Source organism: Nyctibius grandis, chromosome 4 (assembly GCF_013368605.1).
Source record: "Nyctibius grandis isolate bNycGra1 chromosome 4, bNycGra1.pri, whole genome shotgun sequence".
NCBI classification, from domain to species: domain Eukaryota; kingdom Metazoa; phylum Chordata; class Aves; order Nyctibiiformes; family Nyctibiidae; genus Nyctibius; species Nyctibius grandis.
The window spans coordinates 101,804,338-101,822,351 of NC_090661.1; the positions used below are offsets into that span (position 1 = coordinate 101,804,338).

Below are 18,014 nucleotides of genomic sequence, written 5' to 3' on the forward strand. Positions count from 1 at the left end.
AGGGAATGTGAGTGTATTCCACTGGAGAGATCAGTGTGTCTGTTTTGTTTGATATAACTCCTTGTTTGCTGCTTTAAAATACAACAATTCACAAATAGTTGTTTTAGTATCCATCCACTCAGGTGTCTTAAAATCTAAATCCCATTAGTAGACATCTCTAATATTTTCTGAAGAGTAAATGAAGACTTAACACCTGAAATATTTGGTTTTAGGGATAACAACAAGCCAATAAATGTGCTGACAGGCATTGACTATTGGTTGGACAACTTAATATGCAATGTACCAGAGCTTGTGATGTGCTTTCATGTTAATGGAATTGTTCAGGTAAGTCTGTCTCATTGCATTATGCCTAGTTCATCCGTTCTTCAGTTTCTGAAATTGCTTCAGTTGTAACAGATCTCCTTCTAACTTACTGTTCTGACAAAAAAAATGACAAAAATCCTTTATTGCAGAATGAGAAGCATCTACACAGCTTGCAAGAGTCATCCAAAATAATGTGTTCTCTTTTTTTTCTCCCTTCCATGCATGCAAGATTCCTCCTTCCCCCGATGTATGAATGAAGGCAAAAATAAGAAATGTAGCAGCAGAAATACATCAGTTTCTTGCATCTTAAAATCTGTAGTGTTCACTGCCCAAGATAGATGCATGCTTTTAAAGTTTTTGTTTGTGTTTACTATTTTACAATAGACCACACATACCAGCTGAGTTTCTGTTGTCTGCAACTGTATGCTGCCACATACAAGGCTGAGTAGGTTTCATTGAAGTAATAGCTAAATGTTGCACCCTCACCACTTTTTTTCCCCCACCTTTTGTTTTCCGTTTACTTCACCATGTTTGTCATAGAAATGAGTCCTCTTTAAAACTTCCATTGAGTAGTGTAATCACGATGTGCTTGCTTTTAAAGTAAATCCTAGAAATTAACTCAATTTATTGTGACACTGTATCATAATAGTAGCCTTTCTTTTAGCAGTTGATTGAGACACTGATCTATAGATTTTGGAGAGGTAGGTGGCATAAAACCCTCCTAATCTTGAGTTTTAACATAATTTCTTGCAGAAATATGAAATGATCAAGACTGAAGATATTCCCAATTTGGAAAACTCTAATTTTTCTACCAAAGTGATAAAAGATATTGCTCAAAATATCTTATCTTTTCTGAAATCAAATTGCACCAAAGAAGGACATACTTATTGGTTATTTAAGGGTAAGCAGATTTAGATCAATTTGAAAAGATTTACGTTAGTGTCATGTTGATTAATGAAAGGTCTTATCTTTCAGCAAGTGGGAGTGATATAGTGAAGCTCTATGACCTAACCACCCTTTGTGAAGAGACAGAAGACAAATACCAAAACCCTTTTACAATGCCAGTGGCAATTCTTCTGTACAAGTGAGTTTTTGTAATTTTTGTTGTAATACTTAGTTCTTGGTACGGTTGTACTTGTTAAGAATACAGACCAAAAATTATGATGAAATGAAAATGCATTAAATGAAAATCTTCTTTTACACGTAAGCTTGGTAAGCCTCAGTCCCACTAAATCAAAACAGACTTTCTCCTTTTCACCATTTCTTCATGTAAACTACACTCTTGCAGAGTGAATCTTTAGACCCATCATAAAGTTCAGGAGATCTACATTTGCAGTGAGATTGTTCAAAGCTTTTTTCTTCTAGCACAAAGGAATTATCCAGGGATTTACTGTTTTGTTCAACTTTCTTTTAGGGTTGCTTGTAATATGATGCTGAAGAAAAACCAGAACAAGAAACACTATGGCACTATCAGAACATTGCTCCTTAATTGTCTTAAGTTACTGGACAATGGCAGACACCCTCAAGTAAGCATTATGTGTTTTCTTGTAGCTTTGTGTAAATACAATGGAAATGCTGTCATCGTAATACATCTGGTTATATTTTCTGTGGTACTTCCTCCTCCCTCTGCAAGGGAAAGGATTTAAATTTATAAATAAAATTTAGAAATTGATTTATGTTTAAAGAAACCTCAGACTTTTCTTTTTTTTTTTAATTGGTAGCCTTCACTGACCCTCATTGCTGTATGAGTCTTCTGCTCTAAAAAGGAACTTGTCATTACATTTGTTCTCTTGCTCTTGTTCCCAAAGAGCCCTTTTGTGTCTGGAAGCTGTACAGGCACTGAAGCAGATCTTAGCTAGGCATCATAAAATGTGAATATAAGAAAAAACACTTTTACTCTGAAGGTGGCTGAATGTTGGGACAGGTCAACCAGAGAGGTTATAGTCTCCATCCTTTGAGATACTCAAAGCCTGACTGGACGTGATCCTGAGCAGCCTGCTTTGAGCAAGGGGTTTGGGCTAGACAATCTCCAGAGATCTCTTCCAACCTCAATTATTCTGTGGTAGGTGGGAGAGTCAGAAAAAGAACCTCAAGAGAACCTCTTGATCTCTTCATTAGACCTTTGTATCCACCATCGATACCTTGAGATGATCTGCACTTTGTAAAGCAGTAAGAAAAGTAACAAAAATGAGATGAAGCTGTATTGACCTCCTTTATTCCAGATAACTTGGTTCTAAGAAATGCATTTAACCAAAAAAAGTAAACTGGGCTACTGCAGGAGGCTTGGAAGTTGATTGGACAGGAGCTGCTTTATGCAGGCTATGGTACACTAACATATAACTTAACAATTATACTATTTATAAGCAACACATCATAAATTTCAAAAAGAAATATCTATACTGAAACTGAAATCTAATCCAAAGTATAACTTAATTCACGTGTAAGTGGTCTAGATTTAAGCTGTTTTTAACTGAAAATTGATCCCAAAAATGTGATGTGAAAAATCTAAATTGTCTTTGAAATAGATTACAAGAGAGGACGTGGCATATATTAACTAAATTAATAAATATTTTGTAGATTCTTTCTAAAGTTGTGGAAAGCTCTCAAAATCCCACTAGAAGCTCTTGAAAATTATTTTTCTTTCTTGCATAAGATCCTCCTCTCATTTACCTCTTGTGATCTATAAGCTTTTAGAACAGGTAATACTCATTCTTTACCAGTTGGTTTTTTCTCTTCTAAACTTGATCAGGCTTGAATCCTTTTCTCTTTCCTATATGGAATTTTTAACTCTGTAAGTAACTTTTTAGTAGGGCAGGAGAGAGTGCTTATTTGAGCTAGTTAATATTCACACTCCTGCACAGTGGTGGCCTCCCTTGCCTTCTCCGCAGTTTTGTGTTGGTTCAGAAAACAGCCTGGTAGAATAACTAATTTTCTGGGATTTTTTTTTTTTTTTTTTACCTCTGCAAAAAGCCCTCCAAAAATACACCAGAAATGTAAAATGTTGTTTGGTTGGCAGCTCAGACAAATGTCTAATGCCAAATGTCTAATTTTCCAAATGATGGAAAGTTACTTAACATAGCTCAGATCATACAGCTGTGCTACTGTGGAGAACCTGTATCACAATTCTGCTTTGTGTGCAATTGCCAGACTGTATTCTGGTGCAGCTCACTGGACTCCAGCAGAACCAGGAGCTAGAACGTGCCCTTTATTACCAAAACCAGGAACTGTAAGTAACCGTGCTGTCCTAAATAGAGGGCTTCAGTGGCAGTAAATGTAATATCTTTTTTTGAACAGTCAGAAGTAGAGAGGATGTTGGGAAGCAGAAGAAAGGAATGTGGGAACAAATTTTTTGTCACTGAATTTTTTTTTTTTTAAATTCCCATCCCTGGCCTACCCTATTGCTGTGTTTTAGAAATTAGTCCTAACTCTTTTTTATAATCGGAATGTTCAGGCAGTAAAATGCAGGAGTTGATATCCCCAAGGTGAATTTCAGGGGAGTTCATTGCAAGTCCTTCACTTGACACTCACTCGGTGTTGGGGAAAAAAGGCATCTTGAAAGCAAGAGATTTCACTGTAAAAATATGTTCTAGAACTTATGCCCTGTCATAATCCCTCTCTGTGTGCATGAAGCAATAAGGCAAGTCTTTTGGCAGTCAGATCCTTCTTAAGGTGCCTAAATCCAAAAGTTCAACCTTTACTTAGTGTTTGCATAATGCTGGAGCTACACAAGAGTCAGTAGTTTCAGGTGAGGCCTAAGCACATCGTATAAAATCGTTCGTTCCAGTTCAGGGGTCAGGGGCCCAAAAGCAGGTCACTTTAAAGCATGTAGGTGTTGTGTGTTTGTTTTGGTATGGTGTTTTGGTTTTTTTTTTTAAAAAAAAAAATAGATCCAAATTTCTTAGCAGACTTGACTCATCTCTCAGTGTCAACATGCCTCATGATAGGAGTGTGAGAGTTGGCTGAGCCAAGAGTTCAGTCTTCAACTAAAATTGAGGGAGAAAGAAAAGGGCTTAACATTTATCATAAGGAATATTATTGTATTGTTCTTACTGGCTTAATTGTTAGGTGTATTTATGGTTCCATTAAAACCTTTTCTCTAAGCACTTCTGCTCTTAGAGGAAAAAAGTGTATGTATATGTGCCTATAGTGTGTATACATAGTTCTCATCTTGCTGTCTTAGTCTTTGATGGGAGTGTGGAAGTGTTCTGGAGCACAGTCCGATGCTCGACCAGGTTGGCTTCCAGGTGTTCATGTTCCTTCTCTTTTGAGTGGAAGGGGAGAGGTTACAGTGACATGCACAGGACTGCACAGTACAGTTGGGCAAGAAAGGAGGTTGAACTTTGGTACATGTTGCCTCAAGGCTTTTTATTTCTGTATAAAACCAAACCGAAGCAGGGGGGAATGCTGCTTGGTTTAGGCTGTTGTATTTCTCCTGACTTACTGTATAGTTTTATTTCCTTTATCACTATAAAAAGCAAGCTACAGTTACATCTATAATTATATGCTGTTTGTGCCCTGGTGTCCTGTTTGACCTCTTGAGTTTCAATTTGAATCTCTGATTTGTTGGGCTGTCAGTTTTGCTGTGTTTTGAGAAGTTGAAATTGATGCTCTAAATTTTTAGTACTGTGCTTGTTGCTGCTGCTACAGGATAGTTTTTAAATGCTTCTATCTACTATTTTCTCATTCATCAACGTATTTTGAAACTCTGGCCGTGTATGGTATTAAAGTACATAGATGAATGAAGTGAAGAAGCAGGAAAAAATGAAATGCAGAGCCCCAAATGCTTAGCCCTGCCAGAACATAGCTTTCATTACTTCCTTGTTTTTCTCCATGTGACAGCAGTCCAGAGAAGAGAAAGAGTAAATATCTCCTTACAATCAACTAAGAAGATAGCTGCTGGGGTTTTTCTATGGCTGATTTTTCCTTTCTTGTCTGAATTAGAACAGAAGTGGAGAAAGTAAAAGCTTCTCTGGCATGCAGCATAGCTGCAGTTTGAGAGAATCTGTAAAACTGAAAAGATGTGAATAAACAAGGAGTTTGTTAGGATTGCACTCAAAAGAAGTAAATAGGATGGCCAAGAGCTGCCCTTATTTATTTTTCTTTTAAGAGAAAAAAAAAAAACACACCACCAAAACCACCTTGGGCCATGGTGTCATGTATGCCCAGTTTTTACCTTTATGCTCTTGCTTGCAAAACAAGAAATGAAGACCTTGTAAGGTGGGGGTAAAACCAAGTGTGGGCAAGCTTGAGTGCAGGGGCTGCATGCACATATATGGATAGCTGATAAGATATTGTCTCCAGCCGTTTGCTTATTAAATATTGATAAAATTCAGTGCTCAAAAATATGATCATACAGTGTGTGTGTACACTTTGTATTTACAACTTTTCAAGTACCTACTTGCATGTACTGTTTGTTCCTCATTCTAAGACAAATTATATTGACGTTGCCTCTCAAAAGAAAAATTTAACTTGAAAACAAATCACTATTTTTTTCTCTCTTATTTAAAAAGATTATTGCTTCAGCAAACTACATGTTATCAGAGCTTTTTCAGTTGGATGAGCCTAAAAAAGAAGACAGTACAGACTTCCCTATAAATGGAAATTCTGATGAAAGTTATAGCGAGGAAGAGGAAGAAATGCCAGACAGTGATGAAAATGGTTCTTACAGTAACAGTTCTGATCCACCGGATGACAATAAAGCAGTGGCGATAATCAAATCTGTTGGAGAGTTATCAGTACCAGAAAAATACAAGTCTGTTCATCGAATACGTGTAAGTGAAGTTGTGGACTTTTTTAAGGGTTTTCTTGAAAGAAACTTTTTATAAGCTGCTCATAAAATTTGAGATCTTTGAATTTTACAGTATAGCAGGTTTCACATAGATTTTCCCCCTACCATCTTGCACGTGTCCTTTACAGCATGATTCTGCATAGCTGGCTACAGAAAAGGTATTCCTGTCATGGCAGCAGAAAAAATATTGCCAACTGTGGCCATGTGTAAGAGCTGTAGATGACCACTAGTTTGTGTGAATACCTAGGTTATCTTAGTATTTTTTTCTGGAGCAATATTAACGCTCTTTTTTTTGTGTTTTTTTTTGTTTTGTTTTTTTTTTTTTTTCTGGGAGCATCAGCTACATCATATTGATAGAATTAGTCTTTGATTTCCCTATTTGACTTGTCTTTCCAAGGTAGCTGGTCAGAATACAGCAATTTGTTTTCCTTGAAATTTTGGTTATAGTTACTTTTAAAAAAGAGATGCAGCTTTACTCTGCACACATGTACATGTGTTTAAGGGGACAGCTGGGTGCATAACCATAGTATTCCTGAAACGTCACTGACATACGTGTGCTTCATAAACACATCAGCAGAAGTGTAGGACTGCTACCTTCAGTGCACTTTCTGTGCACTATTATTGTAACAAAATAGAGGAACATGAGAAGCTGGGAAGATCAGTGAAGAAACTGTTCAAAGCATTTTACTTTTCTGATGTTTTACTTGTCTTACCCATATAGGGATATGATGATGAAATGACTGTCATTGGTCAAAAGCTAAATGTTTTTTCTAACATCTGTGCTGAGTAGCAAAGAATAAGATTTCCTAAAAAAAAAATTCTAACTCTTATTGCTGTCTTAATTTCTAACACTTCAAGGTCCATCAGCTGAAAATACAACAGTTTGTACAGGTGCAGAAGCGCTCAATTTCCTCTTTCTTCTCCCCCTTCTACTCTACCCCAGAAGAAAACAAAAATACAAACCCCTCAAAAAAAAAAAAAAAAACAACAGGACCTTGAGTTGTTCAAAGGTGACGAAAGTGCAACTTCTATGTGTAGGCTGAAGAAATGATTTCTGTATAGCATTGAATCAGCTTATCTTTCTGGGTCTGCATTGCAGACCATCTGTGGATGCTTTTGTAATTCCTGTTACAGAATAGAGTCATCTCTTCTCCTCTTTGCATTGTGTTTGGGATTACCAGGAGAGACCAGGTGTAGATGAGCAGGATATGAATTCCTCACTAAGATAAAGGAAAGATGTTCTATTTGCATCTTCTAGCCAGTAATTTTGACATTTCATATGCTGAATGTTTATTCTCTTCCTGTTCCCCCTCAATGAAGCCTAGTTGCACATTTCCTGTCTGCCACGGCACTGAGGAGCGCTGCCGGCTAGTGCTCAACTACGTCCTGGAGGTAAGTTTACTGTCAACTTTCTAATGGTATTTCACCTAGTACCCAATTCTTGGTGTCTTCTGTATTTGCTAAATATTGCTTTCAAGGTGAATTAAATCCTTTCTTCTTCTTGCAGGGCTTGAAGTCTGTTGACAGCAGCGTTAAAAAAGAGGGTGACCTTCCTGCAGCTGACCCCAGCACACCAATCCCGTTGAAATATGAAGATGAATCCACCAGTGGTGGTCCCGAGTGTCTGGAAAAACAGATGGCTTTATTTTTAGACAAAAGTAAGTTGTATTGTTGTGCAAATAAAACCTTTCCAGTGGCAACACAAACTGCTGCTACTTTATTTTGAATGTCAAAACAAATGTAAGTCACTGATTACATTATTGCCTGAGCAAAAGTAGTATTCTGAAAATTGGAGAACAGTCTCTTCCTTTTTAAATATGAAAAGATTCGTTTTTCAATATGAAAAATAGCTCATTTGGGATATTTTGCATATCCAAGCATCTTTTATTAGTAAACACATAATGTTACTGGACCTTATTTAGATGTGGCTTGCAGATGACTTCCGTAAAGGCTGCTTATTTTGGGGTTTTGTATTTTTGGTGGGTGGAGCACCATAAGTTGTGTGGATTGTTTTTAAAGCAGTCTTCATTCTTTCTTTGACTTGCAAGTTTTGTGAAAGAACTACTTGCTTCTGGCAGTTTTTTTCCTACATTATGCTTGCTGCTGGACTGCATATAAAATGTTAGCTGGGATTTTGTTTTCTTTCTTGTACCTCTGCAATTGTGAAAGGAAGCAGGAAATAAAGAAAGATGTTTTGATTGCTAAAATACTCAAACTCCAGAAGTCTCAGACTATAGTCTGTCTATTTTATTTTTATCTGGAGTGCCATAAAACGGTCTAGGAAAGACTCTTCTGAAAGTAGTAGAGTTCTCTGCAGGGCAAGAAGCCCTATAAGTATAACCCAGAAAGAAATTTGTGTCTTACATATTTTTACAATTCTTTATTCTTTCCTTTCTCCTCCTTTCCCCCTTTGAAAATCTCTAAATAATGAGCAAGTTCAGTTATGAGTTACTCATTTAAGGTTCTCATGTTTCCCTTCCAATTTTATGATTGTCTCTTGAATGTCAACGACCTGGAGATATCTGATAAAAACTAAGAAAGTATTCATATGTGTGACCACAGAATTTAATACCTCCATCAGAAAATTGCATGGTGTTGAGCTTGCATGAATTCTGCACAGTACTGTTAATAAGGACTGTGAGACTAATTGTTACCAAGATCTACTGAGAAATTTTACTTAGGTCAGCTCAGCAAGAACAGGGTGCTGATTTCAGCTCTCCTGTAGCCAGGCTCTGTCTTCTGCCTTCACAATTTGGAACTGATGACACATTGCAGCTGCTTGCCAGTTGGCAAGGAGAACGTCCGCATGTTAACTTCTTCTGTTTAGAAACAAGTGTTTCCTGGGGGATGTGGGAGGTAAATATTGCACAGATATCAAAAAAAAAAAAAATTATTTGATTTCTGGACCTGTGCTGGAGTTCTTCCCTGAAGTAGCAATGGTACTTCAATCCATAAGGATTGAATTCAACCTGGAGAAAAATAGTTCAAACATAAGGGAGAAACTTTTGCTTTTCCAGTATATGGGTTTGTTTTCTGTGATGCAAATTATGTAGTTTCTCTGCTACGTGTGTATGTTTACATACATATAGAACGGACAAGTGCTTTTGATTCTTGAATTTCTAACTAGAAGAGAACTACTTCTGAATAGTATATGGATACAGAATGCACATATACTGTGTCTTTAAGTGCAGGAGGTGTTACTGTATTAGATTTGTCTTTGTCCTAATGTAAACATGTAGTTCTTCTAGAACTTAATAAAGACAGTGGGCTTGCAAGTCAGACCTTGTAGGTCACTTGTAAGCAAGAGACTCATTGCTGTGTGCAAATATGATCAGGACAAAATTCTGTCCTTTGGTATGCCTAAAGTCGGTGGCCTGTTCTTTCTGGTTCCATAACCACTGCAGCATTGAAGAAGGAACCTTCATAATCTTGTGCTGAGGATGTCTTGAAACTAGGGTGAGAGACAGTGCTTTTCCTTGTGGGAAGAACCAGGTTATCTAGTTCCTTCTGTGCTGGAGGCTAAACCCACAAATGGAGCCTTTCTCACTTTGAGACTGTTCATACAGAAACAGAGCGTATATTGTAAGGATTTGGTGGAGAACATGACAAAATTATCCCTGTGGCTTTTCTGTTCTTTGCTGCTGCTACCTAACAGAATAGTCTTGGCCACTGCACCCGTTGTTTCTAAAGCTGTTAGAAGTATGAGATGTTAGCTGCGTTCTCACTGTATTCGAGCATCCCACTAGCAGGTGGAGTACGTGGAAACGTTCCAGGTATGGGTCCATTTTGCAGATGAAAAATGAGGTGGCAGACAAGTTGGCATAACTCTACTTGTGCAGAACTGTAGTAAGGCAATTTACATCCTGATTTACTGACGAAGTGGTGTCCAAGCTCTGGCATATGTTACGGAGATCAGATTGACTGATGAGGTTCTGTTCGTGTTACAGTGGGCTCATTTCAGAAGGGTAAGCATTCCAGTCAGTCAGGAATGATTCCTGGATCATGGCAATATAAAATGAAACTCCAGCTCATTCTGAAATCATCAAAGGCTTATTATGTCTTGTCTGATGCTGCTATGATTCTACAGAAATATGGGAGAGCGTTACGATACATCAAGCTGGCTTTGCAGTGCCATGGTAAGTTGCTGGAATGTATTTGTCATCTGTGCTATTGCCTGTATATACCTTTCATGGTATCAAATGCTTCTCTTGTGCATGATTTATCCTAGTGCCATGCAGTGACAAGGCTGACAACCATGTGTTTAGTTAAACTAAGTGTCTAGCTCATTATTCATAAGGGAAGTCTGCAAGCAGATATTTTTCCCTGGAAATGCCTGGTGGTTCCCATTTCATTTAAATATATTCCTGACTCTCAAAAATACCAACGTGTTCACCAGCTGAACTGGATACTCCTCTAAAATGAAAAACACCCTCAAGTATTACTGAGGAAAATGAAGGAAGTAAAATCAGGCTGGTTAGAATATTACTACAATAATGAGAATAACTAATCAGAAAATGCTGTTAGCTTAATACTGTAGTACTGTCATTTTGCTTCCATAGTGGTGGGGCTTTGAGCGGGGGGAGGTTTATAAAGCAGGAACACTTGATCTTAACACAAAGCATCAATATGCTTATCAATAACTCAAAGCATTCTTCAGCTTTCAGTCTTTTAAAGACTTGAGAATCAAGTTTAAAATGTACCTTTTGGAAATTAATTTTTCAGGCTATATCTCACTTGAGTTAATCTGTAGAAAGTCAGTTTTCCTTTAGTCAAATCTGAGATTAGCATTTGTAATTACCAGATTCACTGCTCATCTTGAACAACATTGTTGCTCTTTTGAAACTGTCAGCTGTGTAGAGCAACTATGACTTTAAAATAGGTTAGTTCTTCTTAGAAGAACATGTGTTGTCTGCATACAGAGAATGTGTGACAGGTAATGTAAAAACCAATTATATTGTCAGTCTGTGTCAAACCTGTTGACATTTAATTCTTTTCTTTCCCCCTCCCTTATCCATGGGACTTTTTTTTTCTAATAGATACCTACTGTTGTCTCTGCGCCAGCATGCTTCCAGAAGTATTAGTATTTCTTTGTCAGTGTTTAACCCTTTGTGGAGATATCCAATTAATGCTTGCTCAAAATGCAAACAACAGAGCAGCATATCTTGAAGAGTATAATTACCAGACAAAAGAAGATCAGGAAATATTACACAGTCTTCATAGAGAATCCAGGTGCCAAGGTATGATACTGATACAAGATCACTGCCATAATTCAGTTGTATGACAGACATAAGTAATTTCATTGTGTTTCCTCAAAACCATGCACTGGTGTCATTTCTGGAGCAGGGTTTATTACCCCTCAGTTCTGTTTTCTTCAGAGAAAGCTAATTCTGCCTGTCACACATAAGGAGGTTGTCAAGATACCGTATGACATGCCTGAAGCTGTAAAACAACTAAAGACAGTAATTGTGCTTATCAGTAGAAATTGTGGGATCGTTCTGACGTGGATCTTATACTTAGTCTCGAGGAGAATGCCCAAAATGATGACCATTGCAGATTTAAGTTTGTTTGGAAGTACTGTCTGACATGCAGGCTTTGCATTTTGTTTTCTAGTGTTTGCCTGGGCTACTGACTTGTCTACAGACTTGGAGTGCCAGCTTTCCGTCAGCTGTAAATGTTATGAAGCAGCTTACGAAATTTTACTTTTCAGTAATTTAAAAAACCAAAATCCAGAGCAGCACATACAGATACTAAAGAGGATGGGCAATATCAGGAACGAGATTGGAGTGTTTTACATGAACCAGGCTGCTGCAGTGCAGACTGAGAGAGTGGGCAAGTATATTTTTTTTTTCCCTTCTTACTGTTTCACAGAGCTACAACAACGATTGTGTTTACTAATAGTGCAAGAAATCTTGAGTATTTCTGATCATAAAGAAGACATTTAAAGAACTTCGTAGTAAATACTTCTCTGTAATTGATGTTTTATAACTTTAATGTCCCTTGTAAATATTTGCCTCCAATAGATTACTGTGGCTTGTACACTGTACTTAAGTGAGCCCGAACTGAATAATGGAATCTATAGCTTTGGAAGAAATTCTTTTAAAGTGTGTAGAATGCCCTCAAAAAACATGATGGAAACTTTAAACCAACTCTTATAAAAGGGAGGGCACATTGCACTCCTGGTGTGTTTGGTTTAGCCCAGCATGAAGAAGTGTAAGCTTAATTTAAACACAAAAATAGTTTCAGTGAAGTCAGCCTCTGATTTTATTTTTTCTTTTTTTGGCAAATAAGTCCTTGGAAGCTTTGTTTTCTGGTTTATTTTTGGTGGATTTTTTGGAGGAAATGGAGGATGCCTAAGCTGCTTTGTAGGATAAGGTGTTTGGTGGGTTTTTGGTTTTGAAAGCAAAACCAATAATACCTTGTCTATAAGTAAGAGTTATATAAACTAGAACAAATGAGATGCTGGTGGCTCAGTGTGAACAGCTCCAGTCTCCCAAATACCGGCTGTTTTCTGTGACCTTTGTCCAATTAATATTTGAAGGATTTTGGGTTGGACTTTTAATTTTATAATTTTTCATAACCTCCATGTTTTTGCAGAACTGCTATTTAGCTGAAGTCAGAGTTCAAATACTGAGTTTCACTTGTCTGTCAAAGTCACTCTTTACTTGTTTCATACTGTAACTTTATAGAAGTAACTGCAATACCCTGAATATTACTATGAAGAAAAAAAAACCCTGTGTTTTATCTTGTTAATATCCCATTTTTTGTGTGTCATGTTATCACAATTCTTTTGAAAGTATAATTATGTGTAATAGTGCACTTTAGGTATTAAGTTTTTCATATGTTTGAGGGTTTTTTAAGAGTATTTTCCATGAATTGGGTCTTTAGAATCATTTACCACCCTTAAATTTTAGAAGATCGTTTATGAGAAAAAGAACATAATGAAAATGATTGTTCAGTATCTTTCAAGAATTCAAAGCCTTGTGTCTCAACCCTAGTGAGTAAAAATGTATCGACGACAGAGCAGCAACTCTGGAAGAAAAGCTTCTCTTGCTTCGAAGAAGGAATTCAGAATTTTGAGTCAATTGACGATGCAACCAATGCTGCTCTCCTGCTGTGCAACACGGGGAGGCTGATGCGGATCTGTGCTCAAGCGCACTGTGCAGCTGAAGGCGACTTCAAAAGAGAGTTTTCCCCAGAAGAGGCCCTTTATTATAATAAGGTAACAACATACTATTTTTAGATGGCCCATACCCTAATATGCCTTTTCCTGTAGAATATTTGTAAATATCTTTGTGAAGATCTGTGAGTTTTGATGTAATAACTTGGGATACCTCTCCTGCTTTCCTGTTATCCTAATCCTTGCTGTATAGGCTTCAGTGGTGTTGAGGTTTGGTTCCATCGCTCTGATACGTGAAGTGCTGTGACATTCAGATCTTGATGTTCAGCACACTGCAGTACCACACAAGGGAGATAGAAATGCATGGTCAGGATTAAAGTTACGACCAAAACGGGTGTAAGGAAAATACTGAAGAAGGCTCAGACAGATTATTTGGGAATGCTTCCTTGAGAATGAGTAAAGCAATAACCATGCACGTGTATTATTTCATACTCTGTAGGCTATTGACTACTATCTGAAGGCATTAAGATCGCTAGGTAAGAGAGATGTGCATCCAGCTGTTTGGGATTCTGTGAACTGGGAGCTGTCTACTACGTATTTCACTATGGCAACTCTACAGCAGGATTATGCTCCACTGTCTCGAAAGGCTCAGGAACAGGTAATGAAAAGCATTTGTGACAAAATAAGCTATTGTCTTCCTGAAAAACTAAACAGTGAGCAAAATTGATATTGGAATAACTTGTAAACCTTCGTTAACTGAAGAACTTTTGTGAAGTAGCTCTTGCAAGTGAGTAAACATGTTATAGCTTGCATTATTAAGGTTTTGCTTAATGAAAAGATAGTGCCACGAATAGAGATTTAACCCTTACACTTGCACATGGTGGTGTTCTAGTTTCGAAGTAATCACACTACATCTTTCTGGTTTATTTTGTAGATAGAGAAGGAAGTTAGTGAAGCCATGATGAAGTCCTTGAAATATTGTGATGTTGATACAGTGTCTGCACGACAGCCTCTCTGCCAATATCGCGCTGCAACCATCCACCACAGGCTTGCTTCAATGTACCACAGTTGCCTGAGAAACCAGGTATTAGTACAAATGGGTTTGTTTTTCTGTATAGGTTCTCTGCTTAACATGTCCAACGTGTGTGGAGATTGATATTTATCTTTCTACCTGTAGCTGGGATATATTTATTTAAGTGATTTAACCAAAGAAATGTGAGGTGGTTTGTTTGCAAATCATGAAATACAACGTTACTTTTAAGAGCAGTCTGTCCTTTATTAAGTGTATTGAGCTTTATGATAAATATTTTCTTTGGTTTGGTTTGGCTTCCAAGCCACTCTCCTGATACTTAAGCAACCAGCCTTCTGCTAGAACATTAGCGTATGATTTGTTAAAGCCTTAGTGTAGACTTGCGTGTCGCTTTCTGATTATTTTTTTCCAAATTATTACTCTTTATGATTAACTTTGTTCTACTTGATGTGAATTTGTTAGCATTAGCTATGAAATTACAATAGCTTCACAGACAGCATGGTGGTGATGTGTTCTAGAAATGCGCAGACATTTAGATGAACCATTATGAAATGAGGTGGGGAACGATTGTTGGTGCCTAGTGCTGTCTATAAGCAGGTTTTTTTCTAATGGTTACCTCATGAACATACAAATTGTCTGGGACTTACTATGTGCCCTACTTTGAGTGCAGGTTGGTGATGAACATCTGAGGAAACAACACCGTATACTTGCTGATCTTCATTATAGCAAAGCAGTACGACTCTTCCAGCTCTTGAAGGACGCACCCTGTGAGTTCCTTCGTGTGCAGCTGGAAAGAGTGGCGTTTGCAGAATTCCAGATGGCGAGTAAGTCTAGCTCTGTCGTGCTACAACAGCTTTCCAAACTACTATTACCTATTTAATTTCATTTTTAGATAACTTTGTATATGAGAGTAATGTGAATTTTCTTCAAGAGAGAATGTTTTTATCTTACTGGCTTTCAGTTGACTAGGACAGTATGTGCTTTTTTTGTGAGAACTCTTGAAATCTTTGGATGGAAGAAAAAGTCCAATCTGTAACATTAAGCCATTTACACCCTTGATTTTTACTTCTTAAGGTCAGAACAGCAGTGCTGGGAAATTAAAGACTTTGTTTGGGGCCCTAGATATAATGGTGAAAACCAAGGGTGCGTTCCAGCTCATCAGGAAGGAGCTCGTGGCAGAAAGTGAACAGGTAAATGAAAGTCAAGTGGTCTGATTATCCCTTGTGTCTCTTACATTCACATAAAACTGGTCACTTGGTAATTTAGATATTGCTTGGTTACTTTTCAGTAGAGCTAGTTGCTTACATAGTGTGGACAGGGCTTGAACCTATTGCAGTTCACTTCTAGCCTTTAAGTAGAAGTGGATAAAAAAAATTTACTATAGACCAAACCTTTCATCTGGAGATGGATTAAAGTGTGTTTGTATATGGATGTGTACTGACTGCCTGAGGGCATGGGGTTCTGTGCAACTCTGTACTGTCCCTTAAAAGTCATCCTAAAGAACTTAAGAATGTATGTACAATACAAATGGGAATTGTGTCTATGTAGTATATTTACTATTGAAATATTAAAATGTGGAAGGTTATCTCTAGCTAGTGTTAATAGGTTCTTGATGCCTAAATAAATAATTACTTGCGATATATGCTGATGTGTGTTCATCCCTGGCTGACAATTTGAGCAACAGGTTGAGTAGTCAAGTCCATATTTTCCTGATAATTTTTTTTATAACTAAAAATTACTATATTTATATATGTACAATATGGGCAATCAGTGTAACTTGTGCACGATGTGGATATGAGCTAATTACTGAAGCCTCATAAACAGGGTGTTAATGGTTGGGATGTTGGTACCACTCCTGTAAAGGGTAAGCTAACCTGCAGGGGTGGTTGTCTGGCTTAACTGAAGGGCGTTTAAATGGTGGAGGTGAGTGAAACGGTTTTTGTTTTTCTCTCCTTGTAGATAAGCAAGGATAAAAGTAGTGCTAAGAATACGTCACCTAGTGATTCCTCTACTGGCCTTAACAAAGAGGAAGTATTGAAACTGCTTAGTATTTTTGAGTCCAGAATGTCATTCCTTCTCCTCCAATCCATTAAATTGTTAACTTCAAGCAAAAAAAAAAATTGGGTAAGTTGAACCTTGAGACACGTGTGTAGATGTGATTCTCACCCATAGCTCCATACCAACTTGAGTACTCTTGAGCATGCAAGAAAGTGTGATATTTATTCTTTTCTGGAGGTGACTCATCTGTGTGGAGAAGGAGCTGAGATACGCTTTGATCGTCTAAATTTTGCACATTTTCTGTGGTTTTGTGTGTGATCGAGGGAATGACCAAGAACCATCTTTACTGAGTGTGTCTAGGCAGCGGTTTTTTCTCTCCTCAGTCCTGATAGCAGTCCAGGACTGAGTGAGGACAAAACAGTCAGACTTGAATGGCTGTATTCAAATAGGAAAATAATAGTTTGTAATTATGGTCTCAAATGCACGTACAGTTATGAATCACTGGTGCTTTATCATGCTCTGTGATACCTAACATATCCTTTAGAGGATATAAATCCCATGGCCTTCAGATATAAATTCACACACAAAGTAGTTTAAGTTGTACTGCCATAATTTTGTTGGCATATTTCTCATTGTCTTTTTTTTTAATCAAACTGTTCAGCACCTGAGGTACGTGTATATGGTGTCCTTTAGCTTAACTGACACTGGTCTTCATCTCTGACAGAGCACTTGAAAGTTAGTGGGGGAGAAACTGCTGTGTGCTGCTGATCTTTTGATATATCTTGATGATAAAATATATCTGGGACAGCATAGTTTAGCAAGCAAAATACTTCAGAATAAATGTAGGCACGTCAGTAATGCTGTAAATAGAGAGGGATGTATATGGGGAAGAGGCTCACTGGCGTTAAAGAATTTTCTAATGCCTGATGGCGTGAAGAAATAATCTGTCTCGATGCTGGGATTCAGAACTAATGTGGCTTCTCCTTTTTGTGTTGACCTTGAAGCGTTGCTGGGATTAGGTGTGGCAGTGGAATTCCTTACACCGCTGCTGCTTCTGTTGGTTTGATTTGAATGTGTGTGGTGTTGCTTTTGGGATCCACAAAATACCTTTTATTCCCTCAGCAGCAAAGGTGTTTGACTGCAGAAGCTACAGCAGCATACTAGCGCTGTGTCTACTGTTATATAAATTTTTGAAAATGTGGCATTAGTTCTAGTATATAGTTCTAGAGAATTCTTTTATTGTTGGAAGTTGTGTTAATACTTTTTCAGATTGAAGCACTGCTGATGCAAGTGCTGTTTCGCTAGAAGTAAACTGTGAAATGAATTCATTCTGCGCCAAGCCGTCTGCTGATGGTGGGAGACTGGTAAACAGAAAAACAGGAGACAAGAAGAAAGCCCGTGGGCTTCCTTAGCAGTGGGTTAGGCACATTGTTAGGTGCTTTAAAAAAGAGCTTCCACAAGGTGGCAATCTGAATATGTGAAATGCAGAGGGGGAAGATTTGTATGTAACCAAGTGGATGTCCCAAGTAATGGAGTACATTGTTTTAGTTCTGGTATCTCATGACACGGGTAGGTGGTGTAAATCAAAAGACTCTTGGTTTTTTGTTTTGTGGCTCTTTCCCTGTTTACTTTCTCAGCATTGTCTCTCTCGAGTGGGGTTTTGTACTGAAGGTTCCATAGGGAACGTGTTAGTTTTAACCTGAATGCTGTGAAATGGAGCATTGCTGTGAACTGTTAAACTTTCTAAACAACGGAGGATTGAGGCTAAGCTTAAAACT

At 37.7% G+C, this 18,014-nt stretch overlaps 1 protein-coding gene across 1 annotated transcript in view; it reads left to right on the forward strand.

Annotated features, from left to right (window-relative positions):
- Nucleotides 1-18,014, forward strand: part of EDRF1 (erythroid differentiation regulatory factor 1) — a 28,284-nt gene that overhangs the window by 7,877 nt on the left and 2,393 nt on the right. The window contains exons 9-24 of the mRNA XM_068400113.1: nucleotides 213-324; nucleotides 1,057-1,204; nucleotides 1,279-1,387; nucleotides 1,718-1,829; nucleotides 5,814-6,074; nucleotides 7,412-7,483; nucleotides 7,599-7,749; nucleotides 10,039-10,227; nucleotides 11,128-11,328; nucleotides 11,702-11,920; nucleotides 13,087-13,310; nucleotides 13,708-13,866; nucleotides 14,143-14,292; nucleotides 14,909-15,062; nucleotides 15,313-15,428; nucleotides 16,198-16,366. Coding sequence (XP_068256214.1) covers nucleotides 213-324; nucleotides 1,057-1,204; nucleotides 1,279-1,387; nucleotides 1,718-1,829; nucleotides 5,814-6,074; nucleotides 7,412-7,483; nucleotides 7,599-7,749; nucleotides 10,039-10,227; nucleotides 11,128-11,328; nucleotides 11,702-11,920; nucleotides 13,087-13,310; nucleotides 13,708-13,866; nucleotides 14,143-14,292; nucleotides 14,909-15,062; nucleotides 15,313-15,428; nucleotides 16,198-16,366 — 2,546 coding nt within the window. The remainder of the gene's footprint in view (nucleotides 1-212; nucleotides 325-1,056; nucleotides 1,205-1,278; nucleotides 1,388-1,717; nucleotides 1,830-5,813; nucleotides 6,075-7,411; nucleotides 7,484-7,598; nucleotides 7,750-10,038; nucleotides 10,228-11,127; nucleotides 11,329-11,701; nucleotides 11,921-13,086; nucleotides 13,311-13,707; nucleotides 13,867-14,142; nucleotides 14,293-14,908; nucleotides 15,063-15,312; nucleotides 15,429-16,197; nucleotides 16,367-18,014) is intronic.